Below are 20,415 nucleotides of genomic sequence, written 5' to 3' on the forward strand. Positions count from 1 at the left end.
AATGCAATATCAGATAAATATACATTTGAAAATTATGATTTCATTGATTAAAGTAAAAAGAAATAAAGAAGCTATTTGAATTATTTGCCCCTATGTAAAATTTGATATTTGCCCATCTTTGTAAATCATAAAATATTGTGATCAAACATTTATTTATTTATTTGGAAAGCTAGATTCTAGACACAGTTAGAATCCAGGAATTAAATATGTCTGGTTTCAAGAAATTTAAAAGCAGATGACAAAAATCATAAATATCCATGTGGGGATGTTACACCATCCTTTAAAAAGCTTTGAGCCACAAGGAAAATTGAGCATAAATATGGTTTACAAAATGAAGGTGTTGGAGAGGCCTGGTTATGTTATGATCTTAAATCTGATTGAAATGTTGTGGCATGTTATGGAGAATTCATGTTCAGAAATCAGTTTTATTGCTGAATTTAAGTAATTTTGCAATAAAACATGGGCAAAATTCTACATAATTATGTATTACTATTATTTGCAATTTCAGAAACTGATTTTGTGTTTACTCAGGCTAACAAAAGATTAATGTGACTACACACACACATGAAAAATTGTCCCAGAAGTTACTACGACAAACAATAATATTGTTGTTTTGAGACCATTTTCAAGTAATGTAATGGTAATGGCATAATAATGAGAGAACACATTCTCAGAAATAAAAAAACTTTAAATTCTATGAACACTTAACACTGGAAATGAAAGACATTTAAATACCCAAGTAAATAAACAAAACAACCAAAATAACAAACAAAATTAATTATGATGTCTCTGTAAACAAAATTGTCCTTCAGAAAAGGGGTTATTTGAGAAAAGAGAAAAACGCAAAATAATGCAAGTGGAAATTATTAAACTCATTTTAATCTATCATGTGATTAATTAATTTATATATATAACATAGTTAGATCAACAATATAATATTATAAACAGCATTTATAACATTTATATTGACAGATTTTTTTTCTGTCACTGCAGCCGCTTTCTACTGTACAATTAAGGTCTCTTTAGTGACCGTGTCAGTTGCATACTTTTACCAAAAGATGTCGCTGTGATGTAGGTGAACAAAGTGTCTTCTTCGATCAAAGAACTCCCTTTCATAAATGCTATAAATGCTTTTATAAAAGCACTGTTTAAAATAAAGCATGCATACTATATGATGCATCCGTATAACCAAAAATGCTGCTTTGCACAAATGTGCTTGTTCATTTATTTCCCATTTAGTTTTGTTGAGTAATTTCTCTGACCAAGTAAAAGGAAGTGATGTAGAATCTTCACTTAATGCATTTTAGCCGCAGTGCCAGCTAAGCACCTGCAGGGCCGAACTTCAAAGTTACCTATGCGTGCAATCAAGAAGGGCAGGCGAGCAAACAGATTTCAGAATAGCAATTTTACCGGCTGACGTAAGAGGTGGGTCTGGTTGTCCTGACAACCAATTGGCACTGAAGTGTGGAGCCGCTCTGTGGCCCCGCCCCCTGTACAAATACCCCCATGGCTTTGACGTCAATGTACGTCAACTCGAGAATATGATGCCTCTTAGCGAGTCAACTCGTGTGCTCTGTAGCTGATAGAGGCACCTCAACCTGAAATATTATCGCTCTATTGTACCCGGGGAACGTGGCGTGAAAGCTCTGTGGTTTAGCGAGTGGCTCGCCGCGTATGAAGGAGAGTCAGCGCCACAGTGGCGTTTTTTTTTAAGCCGGTAGGGGCGACACAGAAATCAACTTTGTCTATTTTTAATGGACACGCTTGGGGCGGCGATAGAAGCGGCGGCGGCGGCGGCGGGCGGTTTGTTTTCCTTTCGTCTTTATCTCTAGCTGCTCAAGCAAGCCTGCCTGAATCCCCCCTCTACCTCTTTCACAAGCAGTCCCATTTAGAACAGCATGGTCATGGCCGACAGTGTCCAAAAACCGCTGCTCCGGGGTCCGGTCCGAGTGGGCTTCTACGACATCGAGCGCACTTTAGGAAAAGGCAATTTCGCTGTCGTGAAGCTGGCCAGACACCGCATAACCAAGACCGAGGTGAGTTCACGGGTGAAGTTGTTAGCCTGGAAAGCTAACTTGGGCTGCTGTTCTGCTGAGTTATATAACTTTTATGCACTAGTTGACACCCCAGCAACCATTGAAGCGCTGATCCAGACCCGGGTCATGCAGCTGCCCGTGGACACATGACTTGCAGTGCTGGTGCATTTGAACTATGCAGGTAGAGGAGCTGAGCCTGTCTGCATGTTCTTGCCCCTCTCAGGAATATGAGTGCCAGGAAGAGGTCTGACCACCACTGCTACTGGGAAATACAAACTGTAAACATGCACACACTACTCTCTTTTTTTCTTCTTCTTCTTTGCATCATACACCTGCTCTCGTTTTGGTATCATGACCCCACTCAAAGCCACAGTGGGGCAACATAAAAGAGTCTAGCCCGTGTAAACTTCCAATTTGCTCTGTATCAAGGGGGATGCAGCGTAGGTTGGTGGCCCCATTATGTAATCTAACTAATGATGTGATTTAGCTATTTCTTGTCCCAGCAGTGCAGTGAGCTTTGTGTGAATCCTTTGCTTATGTCTTTCTAATGGGAAAGTATAGAGTTTTGCAGACTTGCTTGCAGACAGCAACTCTGTGACACCAGCTCTGGGGTCTTCATAGTTTGGAAAGGGTTTGGCTCTGCAAACACTCCGATCTCCAGAGCGGTGCAGCATACAGTGCCCCTCAGAAATATTCATAACATTTAAACCTTCTACACTTTTTTTTGCTACAAGCACAACCATTTTCTGTGCTCAACAAAGAAGATGCATGATTGCAAACTTCTTTTACAATAAAAAAAAAATTGCTTTACAATTTTACTCCACCTTCCCTCAGTTTTGACTTTGTGGAACCACTTTTTGCTGCAAACAGTTTGGGGTGTGTCTCTACCAGCTTTGCACATCTAAGCTGAAATTATTAGTCCATTTGCTTTGCAAAATAAATCCAGCTCATTCAAATTTTATGAAGAGCATCTTTGAACATCACTTATTGCTGCAGATGCTCAATTTGATTTAGATCTAAACTTTGACTGGGCCATTCTAACACATGCATATGCTTTAATCTAAAACACTCCACTATTCCACTATGTTTAGGGTCTCATCCTGCTGGAAGGTGAACGTCTGTCCTGTCTTGGCTGTGTTCAAAAACTGAAACTGTTATTGAAATTTTTGTTTTTACTATTTTCTCCATATTAGCATAAATAAAGTTGCAATTATAATTAAATGCATTTGTTGTGATACATTCCCCATTTATGTGACTGGTGTCTTGAAGAAGTCTATTTCAGACAGGTATGATTTTTATGATTAGTATTTGTGTTTATGGGGCTATTTCAGTACTGCAGTCACACTCACACCGTTACCTAAAAAGTAGTTGTAAATAGTTTTTTTTACAGTCACCTTTATCAATATCACAACAGTACGTTAACATATGGTGCTAAAATTTTAAGTCCATATTATCCACCCCTTTCAATGTCTACTTAATGATGCTGTACCAAATAAAATGCATTGACGTTTGTAGTTGTAGTGTGATAAAATGCATATCAATTTGGGTTCCTTTGCAACAGACTGAATGCACATCAGAAACCTTTGAGATTAATCGGAGCTAATTTGCAACTTTCTGCCTGCTCATTCCATGTATGCAGAAAAAGCCTTACTCAAGCAGTACCATGGAGTGCCATGACACTCTGTTGTAATGATAGAGACAGGGACTTTACTGTAAACAGTGCCCAGAGTGCGTAGAGAGTCTCTGCTGTGAGACGAGTGGGCGTGATTAGACCATATTCCAGGAGATTTGTAAAAACATTTATCTTTGATCTGCGCAGCTTGTTTGTTGGTGAACGTGAGCGATTAAAGTGTACAAGAAAATAAAAGATTTGCGTCACCCAGTTTAGATCCTTCAAAGGTTTAATGGATAACAGGGCAAGGATATGTCCTGTGTGATGCTTTTTTTATGGTAATCTGGTTATTTAGGCCTGTGAAGTGGCTGAGCGTTAATCTAGCCAGGTTAGCTACATCATTATAATACCGAGAGTGGTTGTTTACAGGCCATCCATTTGGTAGAGGAGATCACTTAAACAAAGTTAGCCAGAAAGGCAGGCAATAAACTTTTATGCATCATCATCTGACGTGAGATGATGCCAGGAGACATTGGTCTGCCTGGTTCTTGTTTGTACAGTAAACCACAGTTTAACAGTACATGAAACAGCAGATCTGGCATGTTTGTGCACACATGTTTACACGTCCCTAGGTAGGTGCAACTCCTGTGTGTGTAACCTACTTTTTTCATTTGACCTATTTGTCTCATTTTGGTGTATATGTTTCTGTTGTGGGTGTCTTGCCCACTCCCACGTGGCCCTGTCTATCAACTCAGCCGACCCTACATTAATTCGAAAGAAAGCTTTGGCACATCCGACACTTCCTCTGCCATCTCACTGAAAACATATTACCCCAAAAATAATTTGCTCATACATATCTTTGTTTTTATTTTAGGTTTACCTTGAACTTGTAATTGGCTTATTCCTGTCTTGGCTGGAATAAGCCAAGACAGGCTTTTTACTTGAATGATTAATATTAGTTGTTGAACAATTTATTATAATACACTGCTGTGAAGTAGTTAAACCTGTAGCTGTAGCACTCCACCTGCTTAACTCGGAGCATTAATTCGGAGCACTTCCCACACGTAGACAGGAGTCCATATGCATGACAAGCTGGACCTGGAAACTTCAGGCTCTGTAGACGAATCTGGCTGAGGTCTTTTTGCCTAGTGAGATGAGTTGCTGCACATATTTTACCTCCGTATAGGAGCTGGTGTCCTCTTTTATGCTGCCGTGTGTTAGGGGCTGCAGCCACACGGATAAAAAGCTGGTGCTTGGCAGGTATTCAGACTCATTAAAATCTGTGATGGAGTGAACTAGGTGCTATCATGGACCACAGTGGACAAGTGGCAGAAGGTTCATTTTGTGACTGTCGTTTAGCAGGTCTTTTTCCCCTATAAATCATGGTATCTAGCTTTTGAAAATTTATAGATTCAATTAAGCTTTTTGACATTTTGCTCCTATGGTTTGAAGTTCATTTAAAGAGTTTTCATCAGCTTTAAGGAGTGTAGAGTAATGGATCGCTGCTCTTTTCCCACTGGTTGATCCCTCCTACCTGTCAGTGGGTTGAAAGAAGACTTTTGCTCTCTATTTTTTTTTCACTTATGAGAAAAATTATTTCAGCTGTTCAACTTGAACTCTTTCGTTTGCTGTATTCTCTACCTTTTTGCTTAAACCTACTATATACTTCAAGTGAAAATTCTTGTGCAATGTTGCTTTAACACCAAATATATTGGACAAATGTCTGGACAGAAATATGTGGAATATAGGAGGTTGTTGTGGAATGACGAACATGATTAGATCTTGGTTCTTCAGTGTTGCCGTCTGCGCTCTTGGTATTTTTCCTGAACAGTTTTTCTTGCATCTTTTCATCAGTTTTGGGGAAATATCCAATTTTAATGTGCAACTGTTGTTCCCTGTTTTTCTCCAATCATTGGTGGCTACCTTTACTTCTCACTGGTCTGTGTGAGAATATAACCTTGTTGGGAATTTGTTTACCCTTTTCCTGTCCTCCTTATACAGTGAGATTATGTTGATCCTTCCTAGCCTGGCAGCAAATTTTGGCTTTATTTCAAGGAAGAAAATTAGCAAAGTTAGTCGCATTCACTATAATTTCAATTTTTACCAAAGACTGGAACTGAAAAAAATTGAACAAATCAGAACTTTAGAGGTCTGCATATTTAAGCTATAGGGATATTGTAACTTTCCCTCCTTTCCTTAAATATAATTTGGTTTTCAATTAGATTGTCTAATTGTTTTACCACACAAACCTGGTGTTTTACTTGCGTATGTAGGCCTTGTAATAAAATAACAAATAATCAATAAATAAATGTCACTTAGGAAACATTAAGAGTAATTGTTGCTTTTCCTTTCTAAGTAAAAGTAAGAACATCATGATAAACCTATAGCTCAGAATTTCTTGGATACCACAAACTGTTCTCTTATTTCCTTTAACACTTTCTACCATCTACCACAATCATCTTTTTATCCATGTTTACACTTACTTCTACATTTAACTGTCATTTATTAACTCTCTTTTATTCAATTTTGTAATCATATCTTATATAGAATCCATGCTCTTTAATTTAATGAGCCACTTTATATTTAAATCTCCCCCTGGAGCAAAATAAAGTATTTATCCCATCTATCTCTCTGTTTTAGAGGTCTCAGTTTGAAGCTGGAGTGCTGTTACAAGATTTATATTTCTTTATGGGATTTAATCCCACGATGCATGTCTGCTTGTGTTGTGGCAAGGGACTCGATAATGGAGTGTTAAACCTATTAAACACTCCTTTGACTCCTCCTAGTTGGCTACAAACTTGCCAAAAGAAGTTTAAAACTACTGCCAAAACTACAAAAACAGGCTAGAATTAAACAGAAGACCATGTTTGTGCTTCCATGACCACTATGTAAAAAATAAATTTTTAAAAATGGAGTCCTACTATTTTCTGTTGTGGTTCAAGGTAAAGACATAAATGCATCTCAGCTGATCTGTTGCTTGCTTCATCTATAGACAGTGTACTGCAGTTATCCTGCACATTCCTTTGTAATGAAGAGACGAGAGAGTGAAGCTGCTGGTAATCTTTGCATGAAGATGGAGGATAAAATGAGTGCCTCGCTGATAAGCAGGCAGGAGACAATCTTCTGGCAGTTTTTCAAATTGCTGCACGGTATTGTACAATTTGATACACCTTTTAAACACTGGACTTTGTTGCTGACCATCCTAAAAAAAAATACAGAATTTTCTTTTAATTTTTTCCCCATTTTATTCAAACTTTCAACTCCTGCCTTTAATTTTTGTTTTTATTTTAAAAGGTAAAAGACTTTCACTGCTCATTAAAACTTCCCAACTGACTTTGATCTCAGTTGTTTAGCTTCACCTAACAGTTGTGTGATGGCAGAGACCCAGAGTTTCCTGTTGTTTACCTCACCTCATTGGCTCACAGATGCTTGGAGCACTTCAGGTCACGCTGATGAATTTGTGTTTATGAGAGAGTTCGGAGGAAAGATGTTATTATTGCCTCGTTACCTACCCTTGCTCTGTTATTGAAAGCTTGGGATGTTTACATTTGGAGCATGCACTTTGCGCGCATGTGTGTAAGATGTAAGACTGAATTGTATTCTCGTATTTGATTATATCTTAAGAGTTAAAGGATGATTTTAAATGCTTTTCTTTAAAAAAAAAAAAGCAAATTGCCATATGAGGAAAAATAGCTAAGTTTGAGCACTTTGCTAGTTTTTTTCTACTTGTTAGATATCAGATTGCTGGCTGCAGTAGAGCTTGTGGGGTGGTGTTTGTTTTACAGTCCATCAAATCTGATGGGGGTCTAAATGAGATCCTTTCAATTGTTTATCTGAAATCTGACTTCTTAGTTCCACTTTTGATGCTCATGTTTGATTTCTCCACAGGTGGCCATTAAAATCATTGACAAGACCCAACTGGATGATGTCAACCTGGAGAAGATCTACAGGGAAGTTCAGATCATGAAAATGCTGGACCACCCCCACATCATCAAGCTATACCAGGTTAGTGTCTGCACCAAGACCTGAAGTCTACAAATGGATCATTTTCTTGAATTTATCATCTTTATTAGGTGTTATCGTCTCACACTGTAATGTATGCATCATGCATTTTTTTAAATGTTACTTTTAGGATATTTGTTTAAGAGTTTTTTGTTTTCCGTATTTCTACTCCTGCTCATTAATTTCTGTAAAGCTTTGGAGAAGTTCAGAAGATAGTTCGTTATAGGTGGTTGATGCATTTACAGAGAAAAAGGTGAGAGTTTTTGGTTTTGTTGCATTTGATAAATAGGCATATTTGACCTGCAGACGAGCTGTCCTGAAAAAGTTGGTTGGATATGATCACTGACTGACACCTTCGAAATTGTGGACTTCAATGCCTTTTGATGCAATAAAGATAAATACAATATAAACTATATATATGTACTGTCAATCTGTGGTGGCAACAAGTCTCTTCTGGTGTTATTTTAGCCATCTGAAGTAGAATTGTTTGGCCATCACTGATCTGCATAAGTCTTTAAGGCTGTTATCATTGCTTTATGTCTAATCCTGGTTTTACAAGAATATTTTAGGACAGCCTAAATTGCCTCTAAATTACTTGTATTTTTTATGGATGGTATGTAAGTCAAATTGAACACAAATAGCCAGATATTGTTTGAATTATTTTTAGCCTGAGCATGTAGCCACCCTCCCCTCAGGTAAGGACTATTGTTCTGTCCTATCTTTTGTAATTACGCTCGTATTTTGCCATGTGTTATCTCCAAGGGAGTGGCATGATTATCTCAAATTAAGAAGATGAAAAGCAGGACTTTGGTCCACAAGATATCTAGATGAAATGACCTGCACTGGCTCATTAGCAAATACCTAACACCCCCTGAGAGGAGATAAACGCTCTTCTTTGTCTCTGGATATAACAAGGTCTCTACTGAAGTCCTCCTTTGAATAGACTGTGAAGTTTTATATTTGAAAGCCTGTTTAGAAGATGGGGAGTGATCTCAGTTGTGACCAAATAAAGTTTTTATTGTTCTATAAAGCAACATCTCCAGGTCAGTAGCAAAAGAAAGCAATAAATCCAAACTTAGGCCGAACATGTTATGATGTGGAAGAATTATTGTGGAAAAAGACATACTGTAGAAGGAAAAGTATATGGATGTCATAAGCTAACACTCCTACTTTTAAGACAAGTTTTTCCAAATCAGGCTTTTAATGAGAGAGATTAGACATTTTTGATATTTCTGTATTTGAAAATCAAAAAATCAAATCAAATTTTATTTGTATAGCACATTTCAGCAGCAAGGCATTTCAAAGTGCTTTACATCATATCAAACACAGAAACACAATGCAACATAGAATCAACAATCAAAACATGACATTGAGTCAAGTTCCATCATTAAATTTGTAATTGATTACGTTTCAAATACAATCCTAAACAAGTGGGTTTTTAGTCGAGATTTAAAGGAAGTCAGTGTTTCAGCTGTTTTACAGTTTTCTGGAAGTTTGTTCTAAATTTGTGGTGCATAGATGCTGAAAGCTGCTTCTCCTCGTTTGGTTCTGGTTCTGGGGATGCAGAGCAGATCACTGCTGAAATGTATTTAATTAAGAACATCTTATTTGGACAAGACACAAGTTGACTTTTAAAAAAGACTTTACATGTTCTGTAAACATGAACTCTATCAGATCAGAACCTAATGGCAGAAAGTCTGAAGATCTCTAATGTTACCATGGAGGAATGTCCACAAATGTCTCAAGTCTGATTGTTCGTGTGATCTAAGCAAAGTCAAAGTCTATCTCTGTGCAGCCCGCTTGTGTCTGCCCGTCAGAGCTCAGGGGTCACAGAGTAATATGTAACGCTTGTTACAGACTCACTATAACACGTGTTTTAGTAGACGTGGGCGGGTGGGGGGATACACAGTGAAAAAGTCAGCTTTGAGAAGTAGAATCTACCGCTGCTTCTTGTTGATCTTCTTTTTTTGGGTAAGCAGCCCGGGGTGTTGAAGCGCATGACCAATCCGGGTCATGTTCTAATACGTAAGCAAACAGATGCTGCCGAGCAGAACCTGCCACTGCTGGATAGTTACAGAATATAGTTAATGACTGACTCTCAGGGCTGTTTGCGTCTTGCTGGGGAGTGAGCGAAGGCAAAACACTCATATCATTAGTTGGTCGAGATAATATGAATTAAATCTTCTAAAATGTCACATTTCGGCTTTATTTATTCCATCAGGGATCCACCCTTTGATTTACTGGGACTTCTGAAATGAGTATCATTTGGAAGGACGATGTAAACTATGAAGTTAAACATGGGAGCAGTGTAATTTTTGGCTGGGAGTTGTCACTAGATGTAGGCTGGAAGGAATTTCTCACATTAGGTTTAATAAGAATACTTATTGCTTTCCCAGTATTTTTGGATACAGCTTGGAACCTGAAAACAAATGGCCTAGTAAGTTATTTATATTTATTTTATTTTATTTATTTAAGAAAAACAAAAAAAAAACATTTTGAATTGTGGAGTTTAGTGAATTTGTCTTTTTTATGACTGAAGTCCAATATTTTGAGTTTCCTTCCACAAGGTTCTTGCAATACTCTGGTAGAATTGTGGCCCGTTCTTCCTGACAGAGTGGATATAATGGAGTAAGGTTTGTAAGCAGCCTTGCTTGCACATGTTTTTTCAGCTCTACCCACTAATTTTCATTGAGATTCAGATCAGGGCTTTGTGATAATCACCCCAAATAATTGACTTTGTTGTCCTTAAGCCACATCAACTATAGTTTTAGCAGACCATAGGACAGGCCTCCAAAATGTCTTTTAACCTGTATTTCTTCTGAAGCTGTGGTCTCTTCTTCTTCGTGGGTTTACAGGCAATGTCGGTACTGAACGTTTCACTGTGGATTGTGAAAGCATTTTCACAATACCTTTTTCTTTTTGTGTGGGGATGATGTAGGCATTTTGCGCCAGACACATGTAACCCCTGAGACACGGTACTCCAAATAATATCATGGCCTGGACATTCCTCGGGCATCTGAAAATTGTGAATGACCCTGACCAGTGGAGGTCCACAAAGTGGGCTAGAATGGGTTTAAGGTGTTGCATTAAAATACACAGAAATCATTTTTTGCTATCGAAACTGACCTAAAGCTTGAAAGGTTTACTCTGATTTTTATGACTGACAGGACAAAATAAGGTACATCTCTATTTATTTTGTTTCAACCTTAAAACCTTTTTTTTGGGGGGTTTTTTTTAGATGTAAACTGTAGTGGGTAAACATGTTAATATTGTGACAATTTAAAGGTGGAAAATAATTAATTTAAAAGCCATTAGGTAATTAGCAGTGTAGTTTTTATTTTTGCATCTTTCCATAAAAATTGAGAGAAGAGATTTTTCATAAATTAACAGTTTCAAAAGTTGCTAAGTTTCTATTACAGACCAATTGTTCTTGATTGTACACTTTTCTTGTATGTTCTGTGAAGAAGACTTATTTACTCATCATTGTCACTCCAGTGTCTGGTGTTTGTCACAAAATAGTTCCCTGCAATAACCCCCCCACATTCCCCAAAACATGTTACATAAATGGCCGGGTCTTGCTCTTTTCTTTTAGAGAATGTAAATAAAAGTTCATTATCATCTCACAAACGTGTGACAATGCTCTAGCTTTGTATTGTGTTATTTTAATGTGTATCATTATTCCTTTTTTTGTGTGTGTACCAGGCCCCATCCGTCCAATCAGCTCAGCTCAATTAGTTTGTCCCCTTCCCGTCTCAAAAACCCGGGGCTGACCCCAGTGCCCCGAGGAAAGCCTATCTAATGAAGACTCACAAAGGACACAAATAAACTGGGGACCCCTCTCTTTTTTTCATGTGTTAATGGCCTCTTCTTTGACCCCGTTCAGCCATTATTTTCTGTCTTTCATTCTCTTCTCACTTGTCCTCAGACTCTCCTGGGTGTTCCACGTTGCGCTTTCCCGGTCCTTGGGTTTGGCGACTAACTATGACTATAATAGACCGGGAGTCTCCATACTTTTCCTCAAAATCAAACCCAGTGTTAAACCCATTACATGGACTGCTTTAATTAAAAGTACATTTGTGTGTAAACAGATAAAGAGTACAGGCTTATAAAGCACTCGATTAACCACAGGATGTACTGCTGCTCTCGGTTGTGACAGCATAATTAGGGGAAGTCAAAAATTAATGTTAATGTGGTCCAAAAATTGTTTAACTCCCAAGTTTCCCTTTTCACATCACAGTTATTTCCTTTGCTACAGACCAAAATATTTCTAACACACAAAGCTTATTAAATGTTCTGTTTTTGCTGCTTCTCGTCTTATTGAAGGTTTCCATGGAGAATGTGTTTTTTGTGGTTTTGTTTTTTTGTTTAAAATACATAAACCACGCTTATCAAATGTTTGTATCAAACATGTTTGGACTTCTGCTTTTGTTATCTGCTTTCACTGTCAGAAACAGCTGTTATGTGTCAATGTGTCTTCATGTTGAGGCAAACAAATGGGTGTTGTCTTTGACAAATAATAAACCACAAGGAACTAGTTAACTGACATTTGACCTACACATGCATTTAAATGAATTAAGAAACATAATTTTTAGTAATTTTAAAATGTTTAAATAATTTAATAATTTTAGAAATGAAATGGGTAACACAACACAAGCAAAATTATTTATGGTAAATGATGAGAGAAATCTGAAATCAAATGAAAACGACGGGACTTGCATTTGGTTTGGGATTTGAAGTCATATTCGGGCTAGAAAAATGAGAGAATGAAAAAATATATATCCATCCATTTTTTTCACCATTCATCTATTCTATCTTTACATTCATTCTATCATCCGTTCATTAATCTATTCCTGTATCCATTATTAATCTGTCCCTACATTTACCCATCTTCCAACCATTTTTCTCTTACCGTCTGTCTGTCGTCTTCCTATTAGTATATTTTGTCCGTAGTTTAAATATAAACAGTCTGACATCTTTATCTTCCACTCAAAATAAAGTTCTGTCTTTTACAGTTTAGTTTTAGTAACAATCCTGGAGCTTTGACACGATTCCACCCTGGCAGTGAAAACTGTACAGTATGTTCCAGTTCAGTCGCTGTGCTGGCTCTCGCTTTGTCTGACCAGTGAAGCTTAAATAACCAATCAGTTGCTTGTTACAGGGGGGGTAAATAGGTTTACTGAACAACCCACCGTTTTTTTTTATTTCCCAAATCTGTGAATTGGTCAGCGCAACAGATGGAAAAATGATCTCAAACAAAGCGCGTGGGATTTCTAGTGTGAATGTCTGGCTCGCAGTGTCTGATTCATCCCACCATCTCCATCTGATTCTCCACTCGCCGGTTTAATTCTATTCATCTCCTGAGTGTTTCTGCTTCTAAATCGGTCCTCCTCCTACACAACCCAGCACCATGTCAGGACTGAAAGGTTTTAAGTACCATTCAGATACACTCAGCAACACCAACCGTCCACCTCCGTTCTCTTACATGATTGCCATATTTAGAGCCTGTTGCCATTCATGTATTTTGTTTGTTTGGGATTTTATTTTGTGAATGCCACTGGAGTTTAGCTACATAGTGAGCCCTTGGGTTTATTTTGCATCACTTTTGGCTCTCTTGACTCTCAAGTGTTTATTCTTGTAGGTTTTCAGATAAAATTGCTCATGAAAATGTTTTTATGTATGTTCACTCACTTTTTTTCTTCTCTTTTTCACTCCCCATTCCTTCATCATCTCCTTCCCTCAGGTGATGGAGACGAAGAACATGCTGTACTTAGTCACAGAGTATGCCAAGAATGGCGAAATCTTCGGTGAGTCTTTGTTTTTGTTTTTTTATTTTGTTTTGTTTCTTTTTAATCTAACACTCATAAAACTGTCAATATTCTGTTTTCCGTTCACATTCTTCCACTAAGTTTAATAGAAAACTGCTTTCCTGCATCAGCGAGACTTCTGACAAACATGGAAGTGTCAAAGTCTCATTGAACTTACGTTGGTTTCGCAGTTTTCGAAATCCCAAAGGTCATGTGGTTGATGGAAATCAGAGAACAATGCCCTCATGCAACTGTCCTCTTTACCTGCTTGTAACTCTTCCAATGGTGCTGAAGTTGTCCTTCTATAAATGACATCACCAAATGCCTATTAAGGCCTCAGAGGGGCAATCTCAAAGAAATAAAGGTTAATTAATTACTATAAGTGCTGCACCTTCACTGTCACCTGACAAGTTTATTGTTGGGTGTCAAGATATTACTTTCTACTATCTGCCTTGCAATTACTCCTCCAGAGTAAAATTTCACTTAACTCACATTTGAATAATGTCAAGTCTTTGTCGGGACTGAATTCACAGGACTATTTGTTTTGTGTTTGAACAGACAAGGCTGTTGGTTTTAGCTTACCTCTGTTTGCACTATTCAGGCAATTTTGTATCAAGTAACAGGAAATAAACATGTGACAGGAGAGGCAAAGAAACTCTAAGCTTTCTGAATATACCTTCCATTAAACTTTAAATTTATAAAAAGGGAGAAAATCTGCTTATGCTGTTAAACCTTAAGGTAAGGTGTCAGTCTTTTTCATTTAGGGCCACGTTAAGATCACAAATCTCCTGAGAATACCGGTTGTGGCAGAATGTACTGATGAAACCCCTTAACTAATTGTTTAAAATATTACAGCTTTCTCTTCATTCAGTGAGGACTGCTTAAAATTAAATTATATTTAACATCTTTTCATATTGATGTAATTTGGACCTATACAAATTACTGATTTGATTTTACTGCTGTATTAATATTTAAGCACACAACTGCCATCTTAAAGTTCAATATATGGGGCTCTAAATAAAACATTGTCCATTGATCCAATTTGAAGTATTAGTTTGACCAACTTACTTTTTTCTAATGCATGACAAGTAATATATTTTCTTTATCTTGATTAGATCAATGATGTTTCTGTAACTCAATGTATTTTAATCAGTTGGATAATTAATTTACCTTGTGCAATTCACTTATTTATAATACTGTTTTGAGCACCGTGACTCAGAATGACAACGCACTTTGATGCGATGGCCTTCTCAATTATTCTAGGTTACTTTGCATCATACATAAAATGTTTAGACATTTTGTGGTGAATCTTTAGTTACATATTCTTAAATATATATATATATTAGCTGATTTAATTTAGGTACATTAAATGGTACTAAAATATGTTATCTTTTAGAAGAGCTGTCGCCTTTTATTCCTTTTTCTTTTTGAGTGTAATGTCCAGAGGCAGTATAAGTGGTTGTGGCGGGTTGGATTTGGCCCACAGGCCTTGAGTTTGACGTATGTACTTTAAGGCCGTAAGGGTAATAACAGGATAAACCACATCTTGTTTTTACTTCAATAGCTTGAATGACTAAAATTTAAATATTTATGTGAATATGTGATTGGTTTAAAAAAAAAACTCAAACTGCAATGCAAATAAATTTAGAAATTTTGTCTTTAAGAAGCTTTTTTTAAAAAAAAATAAAATAAAACATCAGTGCAGTAAAATTTGTTTACTGTCTATAAACAAATTTATACTGTTGAGTGTCTCAAATACCTGCTTCAGCCCTCATCAAAGCCAACTGAATAAAATGTATATCATAAATACATGTCATATAATTCAAGCATATACTGTACATGTAATTAGTTCCTATTTTTTAAAAATACTTATTACAGCCAAATTGACAATTTTTGTCTTGGTCGATATCCTGAGCATCTTTTCCAACTAGCATATTACCTACTAATTTTTGGCAAAAAAAATAAAAGGTGTATCAGCTGTAATTTTTTTTAAATTTTGAATTAACAAAGACTACCTGCTGTAACAATATTACAGACAAATCAAAAGTGTTTAAAATATTTAGAGTTTTAATGAACCTAGTCCATAGTCAATGGTAGAACTTTGGTCTGACAAGTCTGAACATAGCAAAAATAGTAAGCTAAGATAGCAACTTATCTTGTTCTCCCATAACTCTCTTGTGCACCCTATTGCTGTGACACATGCACAGCACATGCACAGTTTGTATAATATGCAATCTTCAATCCAGTCTGTTGGACGTGAGCCCATAAAAATTGCTGGAGAAATCCAAATGTTTGCTCTTACTAAATGCTATTTGTAGTTTTACATTTAAATTTGTTCAATGTAGGTTATGCATCTTCAGAGAATAAATAGAGGAAGAAGCAAAATAAAGTTTGCTTTACAAATGAGCTTGCATATTAATTTGATAGAAATAATAAATCCTAATCAGCTTTTAATCAATGGATTTTTTAAATTTATTTTACATTTTCAAAAAGTAAAACTTGTGCATTCTCTTAAAGTATCTCTTATAACATCCAGTGTAAGTAAAAAAACAATCCTTGTAATTATTTATTTAGCAAGTGACCACACTAACATAACAGGAGAATAAATTCCATTTTCTACAGTTAGAAAACATATTTTGTTAATAGTAAAGGAAAGCTAAAAATGGGGGAGCTTGAATGGCTTATGGTCATATACAAACATCCAAAGTCCAAAATAAAATGTTTTTTCATTGTTTTGGGTGGCCTGCACTTTCCCCTATTCAAATTATAATTGAAAAAACATCACCATACCTTACAATGACAACAGGAAATATCGCTACTCCTTGGTAGGACATGGAGCTCCTCAAACTTTAAAAAATATTTGTCACAAAATTCTTACTAAATAAGTTGCACAAACTTGTTCTTTGCATCCTTTTGTAAAACTTGAATGAGGTCATGCCTGACTCAGTCTGCTACTTTACCCACTAAGACCTCATTGACACATGGATATCAGCTCCCATTCCTACAATAGGATAAATAATAAAAAACTGCAAATGAATTGACCAAATCTTTAAGAACTTTGCCACATTTACATAATATAATTTACATAAATTTACATTAGACCCTTTTTGGGTCGAATAGCTTCATTGATACCTCACCTGTGATGCAGACAGTGTCTGTAGCGTAACCTACTTCCAGGCAGAGAAGCTTGGAGGATTACTCAAGCCATATGCTGCGTCTGTCATCATGTATGCATGCGTCTGCTTGAGTCCAGTGCTCCACTTGTGACGTTGACTCAGCAGCAGCATCTCCTGTGACCTACAGAAAGCTCTCCAAGTCTCAACCTTCTACATTTTAGTCACATATACAGTTCTATATATTCTAATAAATACAAAATGCAGTTTTCACTTGATTTTATTTTGTATGGGAGAACTTTGGTATTTCTGCTTCACCTCGTCTGAAATTACCTTCTAAAAAGGCAAAATCTGCCATCAAGCACCTGTGGCATCAATGTGAAGGAATTTTGCCCCCCTCTTTGCAGCTTGTTGTTTCAATCATGAAATGGTTTACATATTGCCAAAGTATCTCAGTTGGATTACTTCTAAGTCTGGACTTTTACTAGACCACTTCAAAGTTGTCTGTTTTTTTCTATTAGTGATGTGCTTTGAATCTTCTCACTTTCCTCTTATTGTTTTGAAAGAGAGCCTGCATTATATTTCAAACTATTTCAGCAAGTCATCCAGGTTTAAAGCACTACAGGAGCCCCAGATCATCATACTACCACCACTATGTTTAACTGAAAGCATAATGTTATTTTTCAGAATATCAGTCAAATTAAGAGTAGAATAATGTTGGGAGATTTTTATCAAGCCCAAAGTTGCCACACATTTCCAGGAAATATTGAAGCATGTCAATATGCTTCAACTCCTCCATGAAGTTTTACTGCTGCAGTAAAACTTCATGGAGGAGTGGATTTCATTTTCTAGTGAGACTTTACACCTTTCCACACATCCAAACACACCTGATCTAAACCTCATAGCGAATCTATAGGGGATTGTCAAAAGGAAAATGTGAAACCAGATCCAGTAAAGCTACAACTTGGACTTCTGGTAAACCTCAGCAGTGCAACAAGCTAATGAGTTCCAAGTCACGCAACACTGATGCACATTAATGCAAAAGGAGGCCCGATCAGCTATGTACTATATAGACATACATTTCAGTACTCGCATCATAGTCTAACAATAAAGAAATCTAATTTATTTCAGAGGGACAATGCACATTAATAAACCTTTCTGTAAATGTGCCAGAATTAGCAAAAAGGCTCTTTTTCATCTGTTGTCCCTGACCAATTAGTAATTTGTTTTTCTAAAAACAAAGGTTATAAAAACAAGATAAAAATGACTTTAAATACAAAGAATTTTGTCAATAAATAAAATGAGTACAAAAAGTAAATACTTATTTATGTACTTATTAATCTTATAAAAGAAAAAGTCCAACATTCCATCAAAATGTACAATGACATAACTTCATTTTCCCATAATAATCTACTTTTTGAGATGCATCTTTACTGCTTCATAGAAATAGTTTATTTATCCACCTAACCCAGCTTTGTTCTACCCACAAAGAGCCCCATGTTCCTCCAAATACTGGGATCTGTTACTTATTTTTTTTTATAAATCCACAGATTCTAATCATTTTATCCCTACACATTATGAAACTATTGTGTCCTGATTCCTCAGACCCCTCTGCTTTGATTGCACAATGAGATGAAGTTATGTAAGGTATTAATATGTCGACATCAACTGCAGCAACAGCAGCTTTGACAAATAAAATTGTAGTTGGGGTATTACAGCATTCAATGTCACAAAAGTGAACTATTGCTTTTGACTCAGAAATATACTTTTCTGCCAGTGGTTCGAGTTGTTGAGTCAGGAGGGTTGAGGAAAATGGATTAGCTGCCAGGGCAGATCTCGGCTTGCTGTTCTCACCGTCTCTCCCTGGAAAGATTCTTCTGTTTTCCTGACATGAAGGATCTTTCAGGTCTGCTCCTGACCAAAGGTAGCAAAGACTGAAGAGTATGACCTGTAGTATGGTTATGAAGTAAACCAGGTAGACTTGCTGGTAGAGGTGGGGGGCACATGTGTTTGAAATTGAAAGACAAACATTTTGGTTTAGTGCCAGGAGTCAGAGAACGGATGGGTTTGCTCCTGCCAAACGGTGCTTGGGCAATGTGACGCACACGTTTAGAGACACCGATGCCAGTTTGCTGATGTGCCTTTTGTGTCTGTCAATTAGGCTTGTCTCTCCGCCGTCTGCCGTAGCACTGCAAGACGGATCAAACCCGGAAACTGGGTCAGCTGCAAATACGTTGAGCGGCAAGTGGCAGCGGCGGGAGGGGAGACGAAGGAAAACAGAGGCGCAAGCAGGGGGGGGACATCCTTTTGAATTTGAGAGGCGGTGGGGAAATGTAGGGCATGCATATTTAAGAAACCACTGCTGGAGAGAGGGGAGCGTAGTAGCTGGCAGTGAGTGAAATCACTCGAGCAGATCTCTTATCTCACCAGTCGAGAGACTGTTTCCTTCGAGGGGGCACTCGGGCTATTTATGATGTGCGTTTTAGTTTAGATGCAGACGATTATTTCTGTCCATACATCGTTTTTAATATTCTTTAGACAATTTGCTCCTGGTCTTACAAGCATCAGGGTGTGGCAGCTTCAACTCAGATGAACTCAGCAGCATAACTGATGATGAATCATTTGGACAATTGTTTGGTATCACAGAACATGTCACCAAGGCTTTAGGGTTCTTTGTTTTAAAGAAGTGAGTCAAACCTCTGGAGAAACGAGATGCATTTGTGATGAGAAACTGATTTGGCTTTGTTTAAATTACAGAATTAGACCAAGAATTTGGAATCTTCTAAGGTGGATCAACTTTATATGGAGACATAAACTACTTATTAGTTTTCTCACTTAGCTTTACGTGCCATGTAAGCAGGGATCTACGGAGTAACCAATGTTTTCATTGTTCTACTTCCTGACTGCTTCAGAGCAATTATTACTGTATAACTCTTAAGTGAAACTAATTTCTACCTTCATGCAGACATGCTGAGAGGCGATTTTCTCTTTGAAATGTACAACATGCTTTTAGATGAATGAAGGGCACAATTTTTACATCAACTTTAAATAATCCACTGTTGTATGTCAAAAATATGCTGAGGTTAATGTGTCAAATTAACCTCACGTTTGTAAATTTTTTTTATTTTTTCATTTCAAAAATGAACTGTGGTAAATTGTTCCCATCTTCAGTAACTGGTGACACATGAGAACAGTGCAGGGTTTTACATAAAACCTAAAAACCCTTGATTTTTAGGTTAACAATATTTGCCAGATGTTGAGTTGGAGAAAAACGATTAAATATTATGGCTCATTATCTTTCCTGCATATTCTTCTTAAGATGTGCATTATTATGAGTCATACTTGTTTGTTTTCTGTTTATTATGTTAAAAATCACATGCTTATATGTGTTTCATTGGAATTTATGTGACCAAAATAAAGTTGTGCATAAACGTGTGATGTGAAGAAAAATGATGCGCAGTATTATTTTTTTTTCTTTGACAAAAAAGTGTGGGTCTCATTTGGAATCACCATCCTTTACGTTCAATAATCCCTTTAATAAATTGCAGTTGCCTTCAGGAGTCACTTAATTTGCAAGTGGGATCCATCTTTGTGTAATTTAATCTTAGTGTGCATACAGCTGTTGTGTGAAGGCCTCAAAGGTTTTTTTAGACAGAGATGACTAAACAGGATAATGAAGACTTTGTTTGGTAATGGAAAAAGTATGCCCCACCTGCAAACCTATGAAGAAATGGTCGTCCACCAGACCTAAGAGGCCAGGCAAGGAGCACATTAATCAGAGAAGCAGAGATGGGTATAAGGTAAATGTTGAAGAGCTATAGAGACCAACAACTCTATTGACAGGACAA

General features: G+C 37.0%; 1 protein-coding gene across 3 annotated transcripts in view; it reads left to right on the forward strand.

The window, feature by feature from the left end:
- Positions 1–1,508: 1,508 nt before the first annotated feature.
- sik2b (salt-inducible kinase 2b) overlaps positions 1,509–20,415 on the forward strand; it is a 49,596-nt gene continuing 30,689 nt past the window's right edge. The window contains exons 1-4 of one of the 3 annotated variants that reach the window (XM_028045502.1): positions 1,904–2,036; positions 2,119–2,314; positions 7,537–7,653; positions 13,391–13,454. In XM_028045502.1, the coding sequence (XP_027901303.1) occupies positions 2,264–2,314; positions 7,537–7,653; positions 13,391–13,454 (232 nt within the window). In that variant the 5' untranslated portion in view covers positions 1,904–2,036; positions 2,119–2,263. Of the gene's footprint in view, positions 2,037–2,118; positions 2,315–7,536; positions 7,654–13,390; positions 13,455–20,415 lie in introns of all 3 variants that reach the window. The other 2 variants (XM_028045501.1, XM_028045499.1) reach the window with 2 other exon arrangements.

The sequence above is a fragment of the Xiphophorus couchianus genome, chromosome 18, assembly GCF_001444195.1.
Source record: "Xiphophorus couchianus chromosome 18, X_couchianus-1.0, whole genome shotgun sequence".
Taxonomy (NCBI): domain Eukaryota; kingdom Metazoa; phylum Chordata; class Actinopteri; order Cyprinodontiformes; family Poeciliidae; genus Xiphophorus; species Xiphophorus couchianus.